The 25213-nt window shown below is 40.9% G+C and overlaps 1 protein-coding gene across 1 annotated transcript; it reads right to left on the bottom strand.

The window, feature by feature from the left end:
* Nucleotides 1–3070: 3070 nt before the first annotated feature.
* Nucleotides 3071–24781, bottom strand: SNX18 (sorting nexin 18). Its single transcript, XM_042804879.1, has 2 exons — nucleotides 22897–24781; nucleotides 3071–5536 (listed from the first exon to the last, which is right to left on the bottom strand). Exons 1-2 carry the CDS (start codon nucleotides 24473–24475, stop codon nucleotides 5283–5285), a joined length of 1833 nt encoding a protein of 610 aa, XP_042660813.1. The 5' UTR covers nucleotides 24476–24781; the 3' UTR covers nucleotides 3071–5282.
* Between the last annotated feature and the right edge of the window lie 432 nt (nucleotides 24782–25213).

Here is a 25213-nt window from a genome sequence, read left to right as displayed (position 1 = left end):
TGACTAATTCACCTACCCTGTGAATATGAATCAAAAATGGGCTCCAGTGACACAATCACATATGATTTTCTGGGAAGGATTTCACCTTTCCTTTCACTGAATGAACAGTACTCAACTGACATTCTTCTAAAGGCTTATTTTACCTAACTGCTCTACATAGGGCCCCATCCCTTATTTCCCAAATAATATTCACACCTCATTCCAAATACTAAGTATTAATTTCCTTAGCAGGGTTTGAGATATTTTTTTTTTTTAAAAAAACTTAATAAAGTAACATCTGAAAACTATTTATTTCAAGGAGGTTATAAGCACAACATTCCAGCAAAATGAGCTGGCTTTATTATTCTACTTTTGCAGCTGATAGATTACAAGTGTCCTATAATTTGTGGTGGTCTACTTAAAGAAATGCATTCCCAATTATTTTTTTCCAGAGAACTTTCCATTTTGTAGCATTCTCTCTATTCAAATCAGAATGCCCATAACCTTCAGTGAAAACTGTGAATGCCCAGCACATTTTTCAGAATAAGCCCTGAAAATGCAGAGCACACCCTGCATACAGATGAATTTTGTGTGGCTTATATTGCATAGAAGTTGAGTACAGTCAGGGACAGGGTTGAGTTCTCTGAGCACCATTCTGCAGGCTGAGGGAGACCCTTACTTGATCTTCATGCTGCCTTTCCTTCTCACTGTGCAGAGTACAATTGATGCTGCAAAAGAAGTAAGGATTATACAAACACCCTCCCTGAAAAGACCTTACTTGACTAGGAGACTGCTGTATATCCTGCGCACTGAATCAGGCAGGGAAGTGGTAGAAAACCAGTTGTCGCCATGTATCACGATGTGTCTTGGTATATTAGTTACACAGCAACTTAAATTCTGATTTTTTTTTTTTTAACAAATGATCAATCTTAGCACTATTTAATATAGTTCTTTTGTTGTGTGCAACTTCCTAAATCGATTCCCTTTTCCCTCCCCAAGAGAAAAAGAGATAATAGAATGTATGGAGCTGTACTGACACCCATAGTGCTGCCTCATAGAGCCTGCATTATTGCATCTCCTTCAGCTCTGAAATCTACAGTTCATCAACAGTTAAACTTTTCAACTGCTGTATCAGACCTTTGACTATGGAGCAAAGAAAGTAATTTCTAAGGAGAGAAACAAAACGTTGCCATCCTCAACAACTTAAGTTACTCATTTTGTGCTGCATAGTATGGCTATTTTGCAACAGCAAAAGGACACAGCAACTTTGGAAGCCCAAGGTATAATCAGGGACTGGAGAAGCAGGCTTTTGTAGTCATAGGGTTTTCTGTCCTCGCCCTTTTCTGGCCTTTGTCCCCATGTGTTCCTCCCCGACCACCTCCAAAGTCCACCTTGCTGGAGCTGCCAGGCCCAATGTCAAACTTGCGTTCCAGGCTGCCGCTTCTGTCCTCCCGTGGCCAGGCTCAAGCAGCCAAACCAGGACCTACCAACAGCTTCTTTACTCAGCTTCTGGTCTGGGAGGCTCAGCCCCTCTGGATGAAGAGAAAAACAATTACGGAGAAAGTCTCACTTAGGCACTGCTGACCAAAATTGGAACCAAGATTGCTTGGAGCAAAGCAGAGCTACAGAAAATTTATCTGTCAAACTTGAGCACAGTAAGGCCTGGAGAAACCTTATTTTAACTTGGAAGTATTTGAACAAATTTTTACAGTTAGTGTAGCAGGCATATATAAAGCTGTAAAAGGTAATGAGTCTGCCAAATTTCAAGTCCTTGTTCCAAAGTATGAAAGAACTAAAGCTTTCCAGCCAAATTGTTTAGACAATTTAAGATGAAAAAACATTTTTATTTTTATGATCTCCTTCTGAGAAATGGCTGAACAACTTTCATATCAGATTCCCAGAAGACTTTAGGCTGGAGCAGGCAACCAGCATAGAAGATGTTAGCTGGAATAGTGAAGGTCTGGCAAAATAATGAAGTACTGCAAACAGGCTCCTGTAATTCACCAAAAAGATACTTGCATCTCACCAAATAATGCAGGCATTTTTGGTGTAGGCAGTTCATTCATATTTTCTAAAAACTTATCAATTTTATATGCAACATATTCTTCCATTTTGATTTTTTTTTTCCCCCAGATTTTGTTGGCGCTTCTCTTGAATGTTTCATCACCACATAATTTTCCTACTGATCACTCTAAGCTAGGTCTTACAACACTTCTAAATCAAGTGTACCACACCACTGGACTCTGAAACTGGTAGAGAGAATCTAGAAAACATGCAGAAGTCATAGGAGCAACTGTCTTCTCTGCAAGTATCAGATGACTACAGGGCTAGCAAACAACATGATCTAATAATTTTAGCAGGTTGTTAATCTCCACATTATAAATGCTACAATTTGAATAGAAACATCATTCGCACTCCACTTGTTGGTGATGCTAAATTGATATATTCCCCCGATGGGTTCATTCCACAGTTTTCACTGGATTCAGCACTTTAACAGAAACCAGTACCTCAGTGAATCTTCCTGCAGCTTTCAATTCAACCTCTCTAACTCCCCAATGAGTATACCAAATACATGCTACCTGTCAATGCAAAAATTCTGATGCATTAAAAACGAATTACAGAAATGGAATTAAAAAAAAAGCATTTAACATGCTGCAGAACTAATTTGATCTCCTCCACATTCATTTATTTGAAAAGATTCTGTTAGAATTCCTCCGGTGTTTTCAAAGTCCCACACAATATACATTCACTTTACTGTAGAGTACATTTGAATCTTAGACCGTACCATCAAGTAGTCTGTCAGTCACAAGTGGTCAACATCATGCTTGTTCCAAATAAAATAAAAACCATAGTTCTTGCATAGTGCAGTAAGCACTAGTGGAGTTCAGGTTCCCTACATCAGTTTAACTGCAACTCTATAATGAGTGTGGAAAAAAGGAAGATGCTCACATGGATGCATCTTTGAACCTTTCCAAACTCTGCAACAATTCAGATCCAGGATTCCAGTTGAGCTTTTTCGGTACATCAAGTTTAACCAGTTAGCACACCCACCTTCCCCCTGCCCCAAAAATTCACAAATGAGAACATTAGGTGAAGGCCATGACAGTTTATTTGGGAAAACTGTACCTGTCTGATAATGTTGTATGTATACATATCACAGCTTAATTTCCTCCTGGACGTGTACATGTCATTAATACTAACCTCTTAGAATACTTCAACAGGACTAAGATCAATTTCCAAACAGGTCTTAATACCTCCATGTAGAATTAATTTGATTGTAGTCTGATTACTGCAAAGACACTTAATAAAACAGTATCTGGCTTAAGCAAACACAACCATGGAACTCAGCTCAAACCTAGCTCATCACTATCTCACATAATTAAACAACATATGGGAAGCGGGAGTACTGGTGGGAAGATCTGCTCAGGGAAGTGAGGAGTTTTGAATGTAGAACGAGACACCATGAGGAAGATAAACATCAAGTCAGCCATATGACTGTGGTCCTTATTTTACGGTCAACCTTGTTTGCAGCACTCTCTTAATAGCCCGGAAATGGAGTCTTTCCTCACTGATTGTCCTTTCTTTTACAAATACTGTTTTTTTTCCTCTTCATTATTCTGAATTTTACTTCTTTGGGTATGCACTAGTAGCAGTGCCAAACACAATTTGCACAAAATAGCAATCTCCCAGAATTTGGGGATGAATCTTAAAACCAAAACCACATTGTTACGTTTATTCCTCTAAAACAGAGGTGTGGGATTAAGCTATAGAAACTCACATGATCGAGCAAAAGAAGTGCATATTTCTGCTGACAGGTGAGGAATGACTCATACTTAAATGTAACTGTTGTTTAACTTCCTTTTCCAGGCTTTCATTTGTTTATGCTATCTTTGATTAATTTAATCAAAAACAAAACAAAACAAAAAGTAAACATTTTGCTTCCTTGGAAGGTTTTGTTATTTTTGTTTAGGAGAAAAAATATAGGAGAAGTAAAACCCCTCTTTCATACTGACCTATAAGAAGGAATCCAATAGGCAAGAAACACAGACTTCAGACTTATTTCAAGGAATATAAGCCAGAAAACTCTTTTAAAAGATAGTGTTTAAGTATATATATAAATGCACCCTGCTTGTCAAAAATATTTATACAAAAATTAAGACAATTGTTAATTCTTAAGTGTTATAAACATAAAAATGCCACCTGTTTTCCAAGTCAGTTCAGCCAAGACTTATTTCAGATCATTTCTATTACTGAACATCCCTGAAAATTTGTAACTTAGTAAACTAATGAATCACAGTGGAGTTTCAACTCAGACAACTGGCAATGTAGATGCAAGTCTGAAGTTAAACTGAAACAGTAACTGAACAACAAGCAGATAATTTCAAACTTAAAAAAATGTTCCAGCCACATAGCTTGCATTCATATCCCCTTGATAAACATAATTTTTATTAGGCTAGCTATTCAAATTTCCACTCACAGTAATGCTGTACACTAAAAAAAAAAAAAAAACAAAACAAAAAACAAAAAACCACAAACCCTCACTGTATTATTCAGTTCAGAAAGGGAATTAAGTGGTGTAGTTCTGTATATGTGCTTAACATCCTAGTACATATAACAAGTCATCTCCATTTTCAGGGAAAGTGTGAATAGATTTAAGTTCTCCTCTTTGAGCCAACATTTGTTGTAAGACAGTACTTGCTGTGCAAACTGGATGGCAGATGATTTTTTTTCCAGTCAATGTGAGGTTCCATAATCAGTTCCTATCACAGGCATCAACCCTTCATTCATTCAATCATAAAAATGTGACTTACTAGAAAAGGAAAAATAGATTCTAAAGGCACAGAATCACATAGCTGCTCTAGTAGGAGTCTGTAAACAGAGAATCGTTTGAATTTAGGAAATCCAAATCTAGGAAAGTAAAAAGGCATCTGAAGCAGGCTTTTATCTAGCCAACTTCCTTAAAGACCCAAAGGGTTTTGAGGTCTACAAAGTATGCACTAAAATACCATATTTCAAAAAGCAATAAGGCAAATAGTATACTCATTATTTCAAAAAGTTACAATGGTAGTGTAGGCATACACAGTATAACTTAGTTACAATGTGTGGTACTGTTTCTACTATATAGCCCTATAACTGTTTCCTTTCTACATACTCAGAGATTAAACCGGGGTTCCAGGTGAACACAAAACCATCCTTGTACCACTGTCTACCACTGGCAAGAGTTCTTCAGTGGCAGCAGCAGCATTTGCTCTGCCACCTGGGTCACTTTCATGCTGAGAAGTCCATAAATCAAAATTCAGAGATTAAACACTATCATACTTGTGAAGAGCTTCTTCTAGCTTTTGCGTCACTTTTTGAAAAAAGAGTATTTGCTGTTGCAAGAAATGCTGCATCTGTGATTTAAAGTCCCTCACACGAATTTTGTGGAAATGATTAATTTCTGCTAGGGTTGCAAAAGAAATAATGTTACAGCGTTCTTGAATGCCCTCGGCTTTTTGGAGCTCCATCTTCCCCTCTTCCACATGCCGCTTACTCTCCTTTACTTTCGTAAGGGCTCCTGTGTAAAGAACAAAACAAAATAGGTGAACCATAAGGACAATGTAGACTTGACCACTGTACTTTAACAAGTGATTTAGTAACAAGGATTTGCACAAGGCTCATTCTAAATGTATTTATATGTGTGCATATGTATATATATGAATGAAAAGGAATAAACCAAAAGTTTTTTCATGTTAAAAAGTCACAGAAAAGTGAATCTTGTTAAAAAAATCCTGCACTTCACAATCTTAAAAATTAGATGGTGTCCTTCAGAGAATAACTGATAAATATACTGGTAGTGGGAAAAAATGAAAGCACTAGAAAACTAGTCAGATCAATTTAAGCCTAGATAAACAGCAGAAAAATAACTTCATTATAAAATTGTACTTTGTGAAACATCATTTTTCCTGATCTTTGTGAAACATCAAAAAAGGATCTGAATACACTAAATCTTGACAATATATCACTCTGCTTTTACATTAGACACCCAAAATTAATGATTGAGTACTAGAGAATCTAGTAGTTTTATTTCAAAGCTGCAGACATCCAGGTAGACCTAACACAGTCTTGTAAGAGCTAGAAGAAAAACAGAGCAAAAGAACTTAGTCCTCCTTCTCTGAATAGCTAATTAAAGCACACACATCCTACAAAAACAAAATATCACCCAAAAACTGACCTACCCAAAACAGACTCACATCTTAAGACATTCATTTTCTTGGACTCTGTTTCCCACAGGGCAACTTCTTTGCTTTAAATATTACATACATATTTAATTCGTATTACTAAAACAAATCAGACCAATACAGCTTTTATCTTCTCACAAGATGTTAGTGATAGGACATTTTTCATATCCTTTATGATCACACTTAAGTTACTTCTTCTTTCAACTATTTGTAATGTCTTAACTCTCCTTCCTTTCAGATTACACTTCTTACTATACACGTGACCACAGTACACTGACAGGACTCCCTTCACGTTTGCCTTGAAAAATGCTTTTCAGTAATCCCTACAGTGACACTAGCTAGCAAGCTAACAGAGAAACTTCTTTGCCTATATATTCCAGGGGGACAACCTCCTCTCTGTCTGTTTGGGGAGCAGGTTTGTCTTCTTGTCAGCCTGAAACCACACATGCATTAAACACCATTAAATAGTAAAAATGCAATTCATCAGCAGTTATACTATCTTCTATCCTTTCCTTCCTGTGCCTGTTTAACAAGCCATTTCAAATGTGCCTCCCCGCACCACCCTGCCATATCTCTGCAATCCAGATCTGGAGAATGACCTTGTGCACGGACACGTCTGGGCTTGCTGTACACACAGCAGTTTGGGAGGCAACTGGGAAGCAGGGGCGCTGCTCACTGCACCTCATTCAGGCACTTCTTACGTTCCTCTGCCTGCTGCGGCTCATCCCCTGCTCATCTGCAACCCCTCACCCCGCAGTCAGGGTAGAATGGAGGGTCAAGGTATGCTCCCACTAGAAGCAAATTAAAATATCAGATGATTTGGCAGATCTAGGGAAAAAGAGCTTGTTGCATTTTTGAAATGAAATGGGGATTGTGTCTTGCATTATAAATAAAATCTGGAATTCCTACAATCAGAGAAACATGCATGACTGTTCTTCGTTCAACTTCTAACAACAACTTGTTAACTGTTGTGGGGGATGTTTTTAATTGCAAACACTTGGAAAATACTTCCTCTGTTATCAGTCTTCTCTACTCTTAAAATCATATTTTTCTGCTTAATTTGCATTTAGGCTGTGTTGTACATGGCATATCCTGTCTGCAGTCCTGGTAGGAGCTCTCAGTCGCAAGCATACAAAATTCCCCTCCAGTGTAACGTACTTGCAGAAAGACCATACAAAATATTTTCCTTTTCTTTTTTCAACTGTTTCAGGGAGGTTATTAACAAGGCAGGCATAGGACACAGGCTGCATGACTGAGGACACTAGCAGTCAAGTGGCAGAGGCCACGCTCTGAACCTGGTGCACCAAACTGCTGCCTGAAGGCCAAGAGCAGCAGCTTTCCCCAAGGCCTGTGAGGTGGTGGCAGGGCTCCACACCTCTCCCCCATGGCATGCTGGCATGGTGGCTAAAAGCTTGGCACTGGCTGCTTCAGCTGACTGACTTCACCATCTCCAGCCTGGCCCAAAAAAACAACACTGAAAAACCTTTTCCACATGCAGTGGTGCCAGCAGTGGGACTATGCTGGAAGATCTGTATTTTATTCTCTAAGCAGTGAAGAATTTGCAAGGTAGGGCATTGAAAATGAAAAGCATTTAATACCCTCTTCTGCAAAAATGACGGTTCTTTCAACAAACAAAACCAGGTTTAGCAAAAGCTTTCTCTGTGTTCTGTGGGCACGGCAGGAATGGCTGTGAAAAACTGAAATTTGGGACTCACTGGAAGCCAGATGGACATGGTTAAATAAACATGACAACTCTTCAGTTGTGATGTGGGAAACCGCTTTAGATGTTATTTCTAGAATGACCAAACTGGAAGAAAAATACTCAAATTTCCAGCAATCAGCAGCTGTAATCATAATGAAGTTCTGGAGCACATATAATCTTCAAATTATTTTACATCAATAAAAAACATCCATTACCAAACACTAAAGCCCTCCAGACCAGACATATTATGCATTATGCAATTTTTGCCATTAAAAAAAGAGAGCAAGATTTATAATTAGGGAAAGGAATCCAAGGGGAAAACTTGCAATCGTTAACACTGCTCTCTTAATGGATATGGATTCGTAGTGGTCCTATAGTGGAATTTTCTGTAAATCCTACACAGGCTACAACCAGGCATCAGCAATATATGACAAAAGCTTATACATATGCTTAAGTACAAACTTGCTTGGTTTTTTGAAGTGCCTTTAAATGAACTGTTGATTTATTAGTAAACCAATTAATTTAAAATAACTTAGAAGGAAAATTTTAGCTTATTTTAGGATAATCAAAGAACCTTCCCCAAACAGACAGAAAAAAGAAGCAAATGATCATTTGTTTTAAAATGTAATTTTTATTTTGTTCAGTGCCTACTGAAGTTTGCAAGACCTAGTTTAGTAAATCTTAGGAAAAAAGTGCTGTTAGTCTGCATGGCCCTGAAGCAGCCTTACTAAACATAACATACCATACTTCATCCCAAATTTTTCCCAAACTCTTTTCCATAGGCTGCAGTCCTTGTATTTTAATCCACATGAACAAAACTCTGAGCCTGAGAAGAGTCACTGAGGTCGAGGATGCAATGATCCATGCAGGTTTCTAATGGCAAAAGGTGGGGCGAGAACAGGGTGAGGGAATTGGGGAGCAGAGAGCAGCCCCTTGTGTGTATCCCTGCTTGAAAACAAGGGCCTTGCTCAGAGATGCCTGAGTAGCAGACAGGTCCCATCATAACCTCTAATGCCTCCCAGCCCCCAACTCCTGACCTGTCTCACCCCAGGCTGTACACCATGAACTCCCTCAACTCCATCCTCACTAATCTATCACCCTCAGCACCTAGTCCAGCACTTTCCAGCTCCCACTGTCACCCTCGCAGGCTGCTGAGACTGAAAAAGGCCCCTCCACTCTAAGTACACCTTCAGAAGCATCTCCTGGTTTCTGAATTTAATGATGTGAACATCTAGTACTGGTCTGGATAATCCAAAAAAGCAAGATGTATTTAAAAAACAAAAGCAGAATTATGGCAGCCCTAGAAAAGGCTAACACACATTTTAGGAAAAAGAAACAGAAGGAGCCATGTCCTAACGAATATTAGCTCAAGGAAATCTGCTGAATACATGTCTGGGATAAATATCCACCAATGCACTGCTCCCAGAGGGACAGAATATGTAAATATAAATTCTTGGGTTTTTTTAGCTCCAGCTCTACAGATTCTGTAAAGTCTTGCCCATGCATTTAAAGCTTCTGGTCTGATGAAAAGACCTTCTGTCAGGAGATCATGTTCCAGTGATCAGGACTAGTCTTCAAACAGTGAAGAGGGCCTGGATCAAAGATGCTGCAAAAAGCTGTGCTAAATATATTTCTGTTCCTAAAGGTGGGGAAAAGCAGATTGTGAATGCTGTTCTTCATTGCCCAAAGCCTGACAGTAGTGCTCACTGAACACTAATAAAGGCTTAAGAGAAACTCACAGGTTTTAGTACTTCTTTTTAAGTACAAGATAAGATAACACATGATGGTATGAACACATTTAACAAGGGACATTTACAGTAATGTGCTAGCAGCCAAGCAGACAGGGACAACATAAAATTCTGGCTAAATACTTCTGAGCTGTAAAACACATAATACGAACAGTAACTTAAATGGGTGCTGAGGAGTTATCAGGAAGCTGCCCATGAGGTTGCAATGAAGCAGGAAATGTCAGATATGTTCAGGAAAATTAAATAAAAAGAATTCCTGAACCCGAGAGCACTGAGGTTTGGGTCAAACAATGTATTTTCACATCACCTGCAGTTTTATTACACTAATATATGCTTTGAGATTGTGTGAAGAGTCAACTAAGTATGGGTTTGAATCTATACTTGAAATTGTACTCACCCTCCTTTCACACTGTGAGTATGGATATATACATGTAAACCCATGCTGATGAATGTGTCTCCAAGCTCTCCAACTGCATGGTGTGTGGTGTGATCAGCCTACCAGCAGTCAGCCCTACGCTGCTTCTTCACATTTAGTGTACATGACACAATTACAAGTTGCAGCCTGCAATGTGACCAGAAGGCAAATGTTTTGGGGCTCAGTTCATGTAGACTGCAGTCAAGACTGCTCTTCACTCAACTGCTTTGTCTCACATGAATCCAGGTCTGCCTGGTGCCCGCCAGCACGGGCAATCAGACACCAAAGAAGAGAAGTAACTGCCAAGAGTGTACCGTCTTCCCACTGCCCCATTTCCACCTCTTCTCAAAGTGCCTCAACATCAGCTTTTGAGCATTGCATACAGCAGTCAGGAGTGAAATGTCAGCTATGTTTGAAGCTACTAATCCAAATAAAGACAAGCTAAGAGAAAGGGAATTCTTCAGGGCAGGAGCCCTTTTTGCTCTGTATTTGCACAGTGCTTACTACAGCAGACATCTGTTTCATTGGTGGGATTGCTCAATTCTTAAAAAACCAGAAGCAATAATTACTGATACTGTTCATAACCATATCATCTCTGAAAGATCATTGCTGTAGGAGCAATGATGTAACTGCATACAGTAATGCTGCATATGGGATGAAAAACAATGAAGCATCAGCTCAACACTGCTAGAATACAGCACTTGAAGCAGCAGTAAGTATCTGTTGAAGTCAGGGGGGTTTGGAATTCACAGTCACTCAGGAAAATGTATCATCCATTCAGTCACCAATATATCAAGGTCTTCAGTATCTCACTCCAAAATTCTGAACTTAAAAACTTAGCCAGTTTGTGGGAGCCAACATGTTAATTTTTTAGATCCTATGATTATAATGCCTTTACCACTACAGTTATTAAGATATTTCTTTCACTTCAGTGATGAATTATGCTAAATCAGAGCAAATCAGTTTCTTTCAGTAGTAGTGAGATAACAGTTTGCATGTATGTCAGTTGCAACTACAACACTCTTTCAGTAAATACCCATGTTCTTGTTACTCTATACCCTGAGTTAACGAATCATTGCAAAAGAATTGCGAAGGGAATGAAGAACTAGGGGACAAAAAAAAAAAAAAAACCACAGTCCTGTGGTTCCCCTTGATACTTATGAAGAACTTTATTTTCAGAAATACCTTTTTAATGGAGCTGGGGGAGGGTGGGAGACTGAAGCAGTGAGCTGGGTGCCAGCCCAACAGTATGTGCTGCTCCTCATGTGATGGCTCTTTGCCTTTCCCCGGACGGCTCTGGCACTATCAGGAGGGAGGCAAGCACTGGCTGGCACATCACCAGCAATGCTGGTTGTGCTGCAAGTGAGAGGCATGAAGGACAGAAGTGGGGCACCAGGCCACCAAGTCCTTCAACCCCAAATGTGTACTTACTGTATCTGTAGACCTGACTTGTAAATTACACTGAAAAGGACAACAGCCATTAAAATGGCAGAATGGAAAAAAAAAAAAAGATGAAGGCGATCGTTCTGGCTTTGTCATCAGTGGTAACTGTGGCAAAAACAAAGAGCACCATATTCCTGATCACCACGTTTGAGTAGTCCCCCAGTCAACATGCTTTGGTGCAACAGCAAGACCTTGTGTCGAAGTCCAAAGGCTCCTCTGAGAGATGGCTCTCTCAGAGGGAAGGAGAGCTAGGATCAGAAAACACTGTGATCTTCAAAAAACCACAAAGTTTGACAAAGAAAATCTCTCAACAGTGGTACCTCAGAAATCTTGTGCAAATAGAATGACCTGGGCAATAAATAATTTTTCACCTTTTTACTATCACCAAGCTACAAAATAAAATTTGATACATTATTTACGAGAAAGTAAACCAACTTACATTTCCACATTGTTCAGCTGCCCATCATGTTAAATAGCCTAACAGCAGGCGTGATGTGTCCTTCAAAGCATGATATTTAAGTGAGAGATTTGAACTAGTCTAACAATTCCCTTTGCTTTACTTGTATTACAAGACATTGTCCTGAGATACCATCTCTAAAAGGAAAGAAGAAAACAGTGTATTCATGATTCTGCTTTCAAAGGATGCAAAAGCAGAAAATGTAACTAGAAATAAGTTTTCTTTTTCCTTAACTAATGGTGAGATTATTTAACTCCAGCTCTATGCTTAAAGATTGCAAATGCAAACCCTGTGCAGCCCATGTGCTTGTAGCGTAGTTTTGATTTGCCCTCCTTTTGAAAGAAACAACTGTGGAAGAAACATCTCTAATCCAGCAGACCGCTGCCAGAACAAGCCTGTCTACATGGCCGTTCCACTTATACCAGACCTAGCAAAGATGTTGTTACTGGATGACTCAAACGACTAATCCAATAAAAAACTGCATTTGGCCTGGAGGGGAGGGAGATGGTGGCTTAGTTTTATCAATGGCTTCGTTATGTGATTCAGCTCAGCCCAGGGCTACACAATCATTAGCTCAACACAAGGGAAGTTGCAGAAGCATCACATGAGATTACACATAACATGAAATCCTACTCTGAAAAAAGCTTCCAAACTTCCCTGTCTCAATTCAAAGTGAAACGACAAAATTGTGTGTAGCAGAATAGAGACTTTACTACATTGACAGATTATTTGCTTAAGAATGCTCTGAGTACAGATTGACAAAAGAAGCCTACATTAAGATTCTGCAAATTCTTTACATTTTCTGGCCAAGAATTAAAATGGAAAGCAGCATATTGGGAATTTGCCTGAAATTAAAACCAGAAGACTTCTCTAATAGAGACAAAACTGTGTAAAAGAAATGTCACAGGAAAAAAGTACCATTACAGTAATTAATATAGAAAAGACCTGCTACTTTAAAATCTGGTTTTATAGTTTTAAACTGAAAAAAGCAAGTGATCTCCAACATCAAAGGCAAAATTATGAAGTCACTCGTTCTTTCTGAAAGTGTCAACATGACAGACTTTTCAAAACCAGTGTTTCTAGTTCAAATATTATATTCTTCTCCTTAAGGGTGCAAAGTTACTTTAGGAATATTCTCTTTTCCATAGTGAAAGTTAGAAATATATTAAAAAAAAAAAAATTGCAAATACTTCAGTATTACAGGGGTTTTTTTTTGTTTGTTTTTCTAGATACATGAAAATGGCTGTAATGCTTTCAGAATCTGCAGCCTAACAATAGTTAAAAAAATTGAGACTTATTTTTTACTATTTTGTTGCCCATTGCTCCAGAAAACCCAGACTAGAATGATACTGTCCTATAAATCTAAGATCATAAATTACAGTACTGTGCTAACATCTAGGTTAACACTGACTGTCTGCAGGATCATTAACATCAGACATAATTATCTGTTCTTCCAGTTACTCTGTTGCAAAGCTCATGGAAAGCTGTCATCCAGAGACACATCCTTCAGTTCAAAATGAAATCACCTTCTAGACTACACAATTCAGAGATCATGCATAAATAACACAGTCTTTGCTAGAGATTTCAGAAACTGAATTAACCTCATCTGGTGGTTTTAACATAAACATTGATTTAATTAATATGTAACCTATTAATGATGGTGTTAGAATGTACAGTGTCAAATGTCACTCAATTTTAAAGAGCTACCAGGGTTAATGGATACTATACATGCCTAACTACTCTTTTTTTTTAATTTTAAATAATGCAATATTTAAGACCTGATTAGACTCACTGTGTATACATCTGCCAGTTGGTGTACACACACATAGGAAGAGCATGCACAGCTAATTTATTTATTCAAATCTACAAGGAATGTAATCATACTTGTGCATGTTCAGAGGCTCCAAAATGATCATGCTAGGGAAAAATATTTAAATTATCACATCGGCAATGTGCACGTCAGTTTCAGAGTCCCCCAGAGGAATCAACAAGCTTTGGTGAGCAGCACCTCTGGTATGAATGTTTTGCTGGGCCATGCTACACCACACTGCTGTATGAGTAACAAGACAGTTTGTGCTTGAAACAGTTAATAATAGGAGATGAGAACAAGATGGTAAAATAAATGAAAGAAACATTACAGAATTATCAGTTTTGCACCACATAAACCCATTAACAAAGCAAAAAAAGCCCACAGTGCTAGGTAACTGCATGTGAAAATTGTTCAAAATCAGATGTAAATTTTCCATTCAAATCTTGAATGCATTGACTTTAAAACTAATGTATCTTAAGATGCATTTTACATGAACAGTGTTTTAAGCAAATAAATGACCATATTTCTGCCACTAAAGCATGTTTAAACTCTGTTCATGAGTAGTTCTGACTTTACTTGTACCTACAGTGATGTCTGAAAGGAGGTCTGTCAGGAATAATTGAATCTTAAAATCCAGCTAAATTGTGGATATTGTTGTCCATTATCACAAACTTAGTGTTTTGTACCACAGCCTCAGAGGCAAACACTAGGTAGTGCTGTTTTTGCCCAATTCTAAGGCGGTCTGTACTTTTCAGCACTCAGGTGTACCATTTAAGGAGTTTTTCTTTGGTATGGCTTGAGCTGACACTGCAGACTTGGGTGAGAGAAAGGAGTGAAACTTAAACTAGGCTGGCCACTAGAAACATGGTACATTTGTCCGTTAGAAAGCCAGTCATGTTTTTCAGAGTGGACACACTTGAAAATTTAATCAATCATAATTTGCAGAAGTACCAAGATGAAAGCTCTTAGTCATTTTAAGTACTTCCTACTAACTTACATCTAAAGAGGGCATCAAACAGGCTTTTAGGGTAAATCTCTGTTTTTCCAGAATTTAAGTTTGTCTATTACAGTTCGGTTGTCATAGGTGCTGAACACTAGTTCCTCCCAATTAGGATGCTAAGAACAGGCACTTTTCCGCTAGAATGATGCTGCAGACCCTTAATAGCTTTTGTAAATGCCCTTTTCATAATGCTGACTTCAAGACAACAACCTAAATCAGAAATCATGCTGTGCATGCATGACAAACTAATTTTCAGTAAAAATGGTTACAGCATATGAGCAGAAATTTCTCCTTTGGACATACAGATGATGAAGTCAGCCAAAATGGATGTGAGCATTATTGTAATAAATGGTAACTTCTTCAAAATTCTTAAGATTCATGCTATGTGAGTGGACACGAGAAGACAGGTAACACTGCGTATTGATATCCATACAGCATCATTGAGAGGTCCAAACATAACTGCAGGTTCCACCAACTCTTACATCCCTTCTTTATTGGAACAGTATGAAAGACTTGTTTCTGGATGTTGTTCTCTGTAAAGTCTGAAGGAAAGCAAAGAGCTAGCACAATTTATGGTGTTTGCTTGTTCTTCACCATCTGCTTCGCTCCACTACTGTCCTAAGATGAGCAAATACAATGTGCATAGACACACAGACACACTGTTTAACATAAATTCATATTAAAAGAGTCAAGATCCAAACGAAAGGCAGATACTGGTCCACTTTTTCCCCAACTACCCTTTAAATGTTTTCTCCTAGATATGTGAATGCTGCATTATCTGGGTAAGGACAAACAGAAGTAGCTTCCTTGTTGTAGAAGAAATATGCAAGGTAAACCATCATAAATGTAACCAATTAAAAAATATTATATTATACAAAAGCAGAACTTGTGAACATTATAATAATATAATGCTACTTTATTATATATAAGAAATGTTATACATCATATATTGTTAAACTATGTTAATGTAAAATTGCAAATATATAACCTTAATAAATTAACATATTCATATAGTACATATTAGAATATATAGGTAATATTATAGTTTTATAAAGGCCAAGGAAAATTGTCTGCCTTTTTTAGGAGGCAAGGTTTGACTCTCTGAGTTTGGGCTTGCATAAAAGTACAAGAAACTTCAAAATATAGTGTCATTATCATGATATTTTGTAAAATAGTTCTTTCTTCAGTATACTGCCAGTTAGCCAGCATAGCTATTCTTGCAAATAAAGTTTCAAATTAATAAGCGTGAAAAAAATAGAATAGCAAGTTGCCTTTTACCACAGGACAAAAAAGCAATGTAAACTCCCAATCATAACATGAATCTGCTTTTTACATTGCTATGAAGGAATTGCAGGTAGGCATAAAAAGGGTAGTTTAGTTTGTTATGAGCACAGAAGTTGTCCACCTGTGGTGCATACCTATCTAAAACCAAGGCTGACACTATCACACTTCTTCCTGCTCTGCTACAATAACAAACCAAAGTCACTGACAAGAACCTAACGTACAGTTTAAATGTATATATTCTGTCACTGATTTCAGTAGCTTCCACTCCAAAATTTAAAACGCACTTTTCACTAGGGTTTTTTTTTAAATCTTACTTAAATCCTCACAGCCTTCACCAAATATATAAACAAGACTGTGTAGAAAGTGTTTGCCGTTTGTTTGCTCTACTCTGCTGATAAGATTCATGTTTTGGGTGCTAAGCCAAATGTGACTTCATTTTTTTAAATTAGAATCTTCAAATTCTGTGCTATTTGATCCAGGCAATTTAAAATAAGCAAGGTACCAGCTGGATGAGTTGATACAGTCTGCACACATTAACTTGGCATTTTAACTGTTCAAACAAAGTCTAACAATGAAGTCATGGAAAGATGCTGGAAATGTTGAAACATGCCCTTGTTTCAGAGGTGACTTTAAAAATATAAAAAATTGGCCAGCTCGTTTGTTTTTGATAATGTGCTTACAAAGACTTGGAAGTGTTCTGGGAGTTACTTTCCTGTTTCAGTCTACCAATTCTTGTCTTCCCTGTTTGGATGGAAGTCCTCTTAGCAAGACCTGCAGTTCTCTCAGCTGCAACGGAAGGACAATGATCCTTTTTTCACCACCCAGATTCTTCATAAGCTTCAAACTGAAAACGTATTACGTAGTCTTTGAAATAAAATTACTACTTCTTTCTACAGAATAATTTTTATTTCTTCAGTATCGACAGTGTCCAGCTACTCTCTAGCTGTCCACAAGGTTTTCCCAGTAGACAGAGCCTTACTGTCCTGTAAGTACTGTACTTGTAAGAGCACAAGAGGTAACAATGCACTGCCCATGGTCAAACCTGCTACAGGTGTGAGCTCTGATCAAAACCTCTCCAGCCTGTTGGGACTAAGTGTCTGGACAGGCTTTCTGGTGTGCCGTAACACACACCGTGTCTCCCATTGAGAAAAAAAAAATCACTGGGGTTTTATCAGCTATGAAAAGTCTCTCTGTCATCATATATGTATGATATCAGGCTAGCGGGTTTCAAAAGGTAACAGGATAAATCCTTCTCCCTTAGAAAGCTAAGGTAAGAAGAGATTGTGGAGTGAGTGAAAAAGAATAAAAACAACCATATTCTAAAAAGACTCATGCATCTTTTAGACAGACAGGACATAGAAGTCCTTTCTTTCTCTTTCTGTTTAATCTTTTTCAGGTATTGCTCAATTTTAGTCCTGTTTATTGTTGTCCTCTGATTTTACACATACCAAGGAAGCTATAATTTTATACAGTCTTTAAATGTGAAGATTCTTCTACATTTCAGCCATCTAAAACTCTCCATTTCCTTCAGGTTAATACTGGGAAGCAATATTGGGTTATTCAGCAGTAAGCAGACAATTCTACATCATCATCACTGTAACAGCAATGGGGAGGCTGACAGGGCAAAAAATAGAAGTCATCCTGGCGCAATCCATCCTTTCTCATCAAAGTCCTTAAACAGATGAAAGGTAGGTACCCATCTCTTTTTACTGTTGTAAGGGTCATCTGGCTAGGATTACATGCCTAGCTCTTAGCCAGTAGTTACCTGAGGTGAACCCCATGCAAAGTGTATGTATTGAGGGACAGAGGGGGAAAGAAAGAAAAAAGAAACAAACAAACAAACAAACAAACAAACAAAAAAAACACAAAACCCCCCACACAGATAAAAGGAAAAGTGAATGGAAAAAACATGTCTGCACAACAAATTTAAGAGGATAGAAAGTAAACAAAACAGAAGACCACTGCTTTTACACTGTGATATAAAATTTTACATGTGAATTTTAACCAGTCTGATGTATTTGTGAACATACATAACCCCTCCTTCCACCTGCAAAAAAACCCCAAAACGTTGATGAAAATGCTACAGATAGTTCCATGTTTCAATGCTGTTTGGGTATTTTTGTTCCTTGAAATTTTGATGCATTTCCAGCTGAAATGTTTTTTCACCTATAATTTTGTAAGATATTCTAAAGACACACCCAGCACATTCTTTAAAGACAATGTCTACAATCAAGTTTGCTTCAGGAATTTGCCTTATTTTGCTTTTCACAAACAGTGATCAAGGAGCAAAAAGGTCATTCAGATTTTTTTTTAAATAATAGTCTTAACTCTTGGCTTGAAGAGGAAACAGAATTGCTGACTACATCTTAGAAAACATTTAGATCACTTTCTCAAATCTGTTTTGCAAAAGTCATAACCAAAGGCTTGACCAGCATTAACATCATAATGTTAAGATAAAGGAGTAATCTGGAAAGCAGAGATGAAACAGCAAGTTAGTATTTCTTCCACCTTCATGAATCAGAAGAGGCCAATTATAGTAATTCCTCAAACAAAACTTGAAAGAAAGAAATCTGAAAACCCATAACTTCTCTACTCTCACTAGCCAAATACGAAGACAAGGGAGCCAGACAAGCATGAGCTAGAGTACTAGGCAGACACTATCTCAAATTCTCACATGTGCATAAATTTTCTGAACCTGAACTTGCATGGGCCTGCAGTTAGCATTTTGTTGAGGATTACTGAAGTCAGAAGATCTCATCAGTTCTGTGAAGCTCTAGCAATTAATATTTAGGAATTATTTTGCCAAGAATGCCTAGGGAATTTCCATGAATAGACCTTAACACAGAAAAGAAGGCATTATCCATTACAAATGAAGTCGAGAAGCTGCTTTTCTTCTCAAAATTAAAGCAACTGAAGCTAGTATTCCTTGAAAGATACACCAGTTTTGAAAAAGAAAATTAAAAAAGTGCAGCTTAGTTTTTGAGTCTAATGAACTTAATATTCCTCTTCTACAAATGTTTTGCCAGAGGCTAAAGAAAACGGAATACAAGTATATCTGTCTAACATATTTGGATCTTCCACTCCAAAACCACAGGTATGCACAGGAATACTTTCATGCAGGCATTTGAGAAGGATTGATCTATGGGGGGTTGAGAGCTAGGTTCATACAAGTACTTGGGTGCTTAGATACCAGAGACGCCACTCTGCCATCATCTACCCCTACTGGTGCCAGTTTCCCCCTAATCGCTTAGTTTTCCAAATGAAACCTATAAAACAGCAAGTCATTTGTAAGGGATGTATGTCTTAGGGTTGATATGCTCTGTGTCCACCTCAGTGGGACTCTCAAACCAAGTATTTCCAGATGGAAACATGGGGTTTCCAACTCAGTGTGTTCTTCGTTGTAGGGCTCAATGAATCTTCAGACCTGGACTGGAGGGCACATGAAACTGGGTAAGGACCCTCAAAAAACACTGACACGTTGATCCTTAACTGTCATGTGGGACAGAACAGTTCAAATCCTTCCTCTGTCTCTTCTGAAGCAAGGACTTTTAACTGTTCTTTCCCTCACAGAAAATTCCTTAAACAGTGGGTGCTCAAGATGAAGGCAGCAGAGAGGAAGGAATATTAAAACTGCCTGTGAAGCTATTGCTGTTTCATAAAATACAATATTAATACGATAAACAGTTTGAAAATATTCCCATAGTCCATTGGTTCACATGTTTTATACAAGTGACCAAAATGACAATCCCTTTCCACACAATTCAGATGATGTATGATGTTTTCTGAACAGAAAGCAGAAAGACCTAGACCACAGAGCAACTAAAAGCACAACAGTTAACACATTTTCCTGCTGATATGCAGACAAAGCAACAGCGGGGCTTACAATGCTTTGGTTCATAATTCTGTGAGAAAAGACAAAGCCCAAACAGAGGGAAATATTTGTGTCTGACTTACAGATTCTCTGTCTTTTTTGCAGAAGTTGCAGAAATTATTAAAAAACCCCAGACATTCAGACTTCCCAGTCCATACCACAAAACACACTTTCAAATCACATTCAGCAGCTGTTCAGCTATCTACAGTAGAGCAAGCCCATAACAGGTCAATGCAGTTGAATATTCTAGCCACAAACATGGGATTGTTTTGGGCACAGCTGCCTTTATTTTTCAGTCCTTCTCAGGTCTAGGGGAATACTGAAATAGAGTCTAGAAAAGGCTTTGGTTTTTATCCCAAGTGGACTGTATATTTGCACTATGTAGAAAAACAAAGGAGAACTACTCCTAACTTCAGAGTTCACCTTTTTAAAGGCACAGACATGTAAGCAATGCATCGATCAGACTGATGTTTCTACCACACTGAAGGCACTTTGGGGTCATTTTATTCCAGGAAAAAGTTGTACACTAGAAAATAAAACACTTAAAGAAAGACAGGTCAATTCTGTTTTTCAGATGATCTGTTATCATCAACACTTGTTTAGTCTATATAAACTGACAACTATTCCAGACAGCAAGTTTAAAAGAAAGCTCTTATGTTGTAAGAACACCAAACAGTATTTTCAACTGAAGTTTACCATTTGGAATTGAAAAAGTGTACCTTGTTAGAAGTAACTTTTGAGAGTAACGAAATAGCAATATAGTGGCTGTAAAAGACACCTTCCTCCCAGTTTTCCTCCAGTTTACCTGTTTTGTAGCAGGAACAAAAGCAACGAACACGTAACCCAGTGCTAACCCTGTTCCTATCATGAATGTGGACACTCAAGGGACGAACCTATCAAGCCCATGCCATTTTTTGATGGCAAGTATGTACCAGGGACAATACTGTGTCAAAGCCAGAGCTAGCCCAGAGGTGCTGAAGCATCAACACCTGTACACTGACCAGCTGTACGTTTCTTCAGCCACCTCCAGGACACTCTCTGGCACAAAATCAACTCTACATACGTCATGCTCAGGCTCTACTCTGGCAGGTGCTCATTTAGACGAACTTTCCCTCGTTCAGCAAGGTAAACCTAACCAGCGAGTGCAAATTCAAACAAAACTATAAAAGAAACAGGGTTGAGTCAAGCATGTATCTTATTATTCCAAATCCCCTCTTCAAAGACTCATCTCCAAATATACTGCAGTGAAGAACTCTATATAGACTTAGAGACTAAGAATATACTATTTGAAGAATATATATAATTTTCTGGGATATTCCACCTAATAAAAATTTTTTTCTTTATATTTTTTTCCCTAGAAGCTTACAGATAATCCTATTACTAGTTGACAACTCACTTTAAAATGCTCTACTCTCAAACACAAGGCATCATCAAGGCCACTCTCCTCTCCAAACCTGAAACACTTGAAAGTTTTTATCAGAACACAATGTCATCTAGCAGACCAACTCCTCAAAGGTTATACTGCACTTCCCTTTTCTCTTCAAAAGAATATTAAGATCAGTTAAGTTTCCACTCACAATTTTCAAGATTTGACAGAAGAGTGGAAATCTGACTTTGATGCATGCAATTTTTATGAAAACCTTACTTTCTTAGATAACAAAAAATTGTGCACTTTGGACCAACTCTGTTTTGTCAGATTTTCCCAGCAATAATGCGTATCTCCTGGAAGCCTGCCTTTTTGATCTGTTGAAAAAACTCTGCCAACTCTTTCATCATCAAACTCAAGGTTCTGTTCAAGATGCAAAACTGCTGGAAATGTCACATACGGACACAAAATACTGATTCATCGTGGGATTCATCATTCAAGCTCTGCTTCTTGAGATGCAGAACCCCACTTATTAATCTCCAAAATAATTTTCAGTAAAGCTCATGCATTTTCCTCTGGCAACTGTTACAAACACCCATTTCTACAGAGCACATGTGATGTCATCCTGGTCTCCTTTACAGCTCAAATCCCTGCATCCCCCTGATCTTTGAGTTGAAAACTACAGGTAAGGAATGTAACAGCAAAAAGAATGAATGATGGGCTAGTCACAATGGTGCAGAATGCACGAATATCATTAATTTCACAGCAGGGAAATCATCTGTACATATACAGTGCTACAAACTTCTATCTATCTGAACAAATGTCACTAGTTATACAGCAGATTATTTTTTTCATTTTTGGAGTTTCATTCTGATGAATCACAAAGCACAATACAAACCGCAATCTGAACCTCAGAAGCATGTTTCAGCTAGAAAGATGCTGAAAAGGTAACAGGTGAGTAGTATCTTTTTATGATAATAAGAGCAAAGGATGAACAACTCCAACTAAGAACACTCTGGCAGACCATTATTCTTTCAAAGGCACCAAGATAGCTTAAACCATGGCCCAACTGGGAAACCTCAGCAGCTTTAAACCTCTCCTCTGACTGCCTGGCACTGCAAAACGCACACACCACACCATGCACACCTCAAACAAGGTGGTCAATCTGACAAGTACCTGCATCCTCAGATTACTTCATATTTATTATCTACTAGATCACAGATTTAAGATATCTAACATACATCAAAGAGTAATAGATGTTTTCATACCACTTGATTTTCAGGGTTTGCAAACAAGTCCATTAATCTTTAGCAAGTCAGCAGCATAGGCAGATGTGGCTTCTTTCAGAGACACAAAGCCAAATGCAGCGACCCCTCACCGATAAAACTCCCAACTATGTCTATACCTTTGGCACAGAACGAAAGTTGTAACTGATGTGGTTTCTGCATTTTTAGCAACAGTTTACCTGCATAAACACGGAATGATTTAACCCAAGGCCAGCAAGCCAGACTCAGGGCAAATTTAGACCCTGGTCCCTACATCAGTGGGCATGCCACTGAGACAAAACTTAATTGTTTCAGAAAATATGTAAGAGTGTTACCTTTCTGGACATGGATGATGTCTGGAAAGTTGGCTAAATGCCCCTGATACAGTGCTAACAAATCCATCACAGGATCTAGGTCCTGCCGGGGCTGATCTGCAAAGAGATCCCCGATGGCGTCGTAGGCTTCTGCAGTGAAGGCTATGGCTTGGTTGAGGCCAGCCGAAAAGGCCTGCTGGTCCAGCTCAAATGCCTGACTGAGGCACTTAAAGGAGTGCCCCACCTTCTGGTATTCCTTCTTGAAACCAGTGACTTGTTTGCGGGCAAACTCATTAGCCGTGTGATTAAGCTGCAGGGCACTCTCATCCATCTTCTTCGTGAAGGCTTTGAAGCCATCCACCTGGCTTTCCACCTCCTGCAAGTCCAGGCTGGCCCCAGGGCCTGTAGGGACACTGATGGTCAGAAAAAAGTTGGCACCCACCATCTCATCTTTCTCAGCCTTGCGCTTGCCTTGTTTCCAGGCCTTCTCATCCGTGCTGGGACAAGTAAGGAAGTGCTGGAAGGCATCGCACTGAGCCAGCACGGGGTGGCTGCACATGTGGTCCATCCACCAGGCCAGGCCCTTGCGACGTTTGGAGATAAAGTCCTCCTCGAAGCGGCCGGTGGCCTGCTTCTCCGGCAAGTGGGGCACGGAGATGACGGGGAACTTCTCAGCCAGCCGCCCGTAGAGCCAGTCGAAGTGCTTGTAGCGGCGGTGCACCTGCTGCCCGGTGTGGCTGGGCACCAGCTTGTAGGCGATGTAGCTCTTCATGCCCTTGAACTTGGTCTGCTTGGTGGGGTCCTCGATGGAGCACTGGAAGGGGTAGGGGTTCTCCTGCCACTCGGGGCCCCGGGGGCCCAGCACCACGCACAGCTTGTCCCCGTCCTTCACGAAGCCCGACGCCTCGCCCAGCACAAAGGCTTCGCCGCCGGACTTGACGAAGGTGGAGAAGCGGTTGAGGTTGCGGCTCACCGTGGCCGAGCTCTTGGCGGCGCCGCCGCCGCCGCCGCCGCCGGGCGGGTGCGGGGGCCCCGCAGGGTGGCTGCCGCCGCCGCGGGAGCCCAGGGAGAGCTCGGAGCGGGTGGACAGGCGGTAGCGACCGGAGGCCCCGCCGCCCGCGACCTCGTAGTCGGGGTAGGAGCTGCCCAGGGCGCCCGGCTCGTCGGCCACGGTGGAGCTGTCGTCCCAGTCGTCGTCCCAGTCGTCATCGCTACCCTGGCTGGGCTGGTAGGAGCCGCCGTAGGGCGCCGGCGGGAAGGGGTACCCGGCGGCGGGGGGCAGCGGGAGGGGCTCGGGCGCCGCCGCCGGCGGGGGCTGCTGCGCCGCCGGCTTGAAGGCGGCGGGGGGCGGCTGCGGCTCGAAGCCGCCAGCAGGGAGGTTGGCGTAGCGGGCGGGCGGCGGCGGCTCGGCGGCCGGCGCGCGGATCACCTGGACGTAGGAGGCCGGGAAGAGGCCGCGGTCGCCGCGGCTGTTGACGCCCTCCAGCCAGCCCTCGATGTCCTGCTCGCTGCAGAGGCTCAGCACCTCGTGCTCCCGCAGCGAGATCTCCCCCGGGTTCTCCGACCTGAAGTCGTAGAGCGCCCGGGCGCGCAGCGCCATGGCCCCGCCGCCCGGCTGCCCCACCGTCCTCCCCCCCGCCGCCCCGGGAGAGGGCTCTCCGCCGCCGCGGTGCCGGCGGGGCTGCGGCAGGAGAGCGCCGCGGCTGCCCTCTGCCTCTGTGTCCCGCCGGCGGGGACGCTGCGGCGGCTGGCTCCCCGCGCTCCGCCCCGGTGCGCTCCGGTGCGCTGCGCTGCGGCGCGGCCGGCCCCGAGCCCGAGTCCCGGCTTCACCCCGGCGGGCGAGGCAGAGCGCGGGGCCGGGCCGGCGGCCGTCCCACGTCGCCAGTTTCGCTAATCCAGAGCCGAGAGGCAGGGCGGAGGAGCCGAGCGCAGAGCGGCCGCCCCCATCGATGGGCACGGCCCGCCCCTTCTCCGCCCGCCCCCTGGCGTCCGACCGGCCGCGGGGCGCCCGGCGGGGCCGGGGCCGAGGGACGGGGCCTGAGGGCTGAGGGCCTGGGCCTGGGCCGGGGCGGGCGCCCTCACGGCCCCGCGGCGCTTCCAGCCTGACCCGTTGTGGGGGGTTCGTGCCAGGTTTTACAGGCGGCAGCAGTTTTACTGCGCGTTCAGCCTCTTTAAGCCCCTTGGCTGATTTCTCCTAAGTCTTAGTGTTAGGAAGGCGTGCATTTTACTTGTGGATAACGTGTGTTTTAGCGCTCTCAAAAAATAAGGCTGTGCTGCCGATGTCGGTTCTCTGTGGAACAGCCTTAATCCCATGCTGTTGCTTTTTTTTCCCTGCCAT

Source organism: Tyto alba, unplaced genomic scaffold (assembly GCF_018691265.1).
Source record: "Tyto alba isolate M040663 unplaced genomic scaffold, T.alba_DEE_v4.0 Super-Scaffold_42, whole genome shotgun sequence".
In the NCBI taxonomy this organism is placed as follows: Eukaryota; Metazoa; Chordata; class Aves; order Strigiformes; family Tytonidae; genus Tyto; species Tyto alba.
The sequence above is the reverse complement of the archived record's forward strand: the minus strand, read 5'-3'. Positions and strand labels throughout refer to the sequence as shown.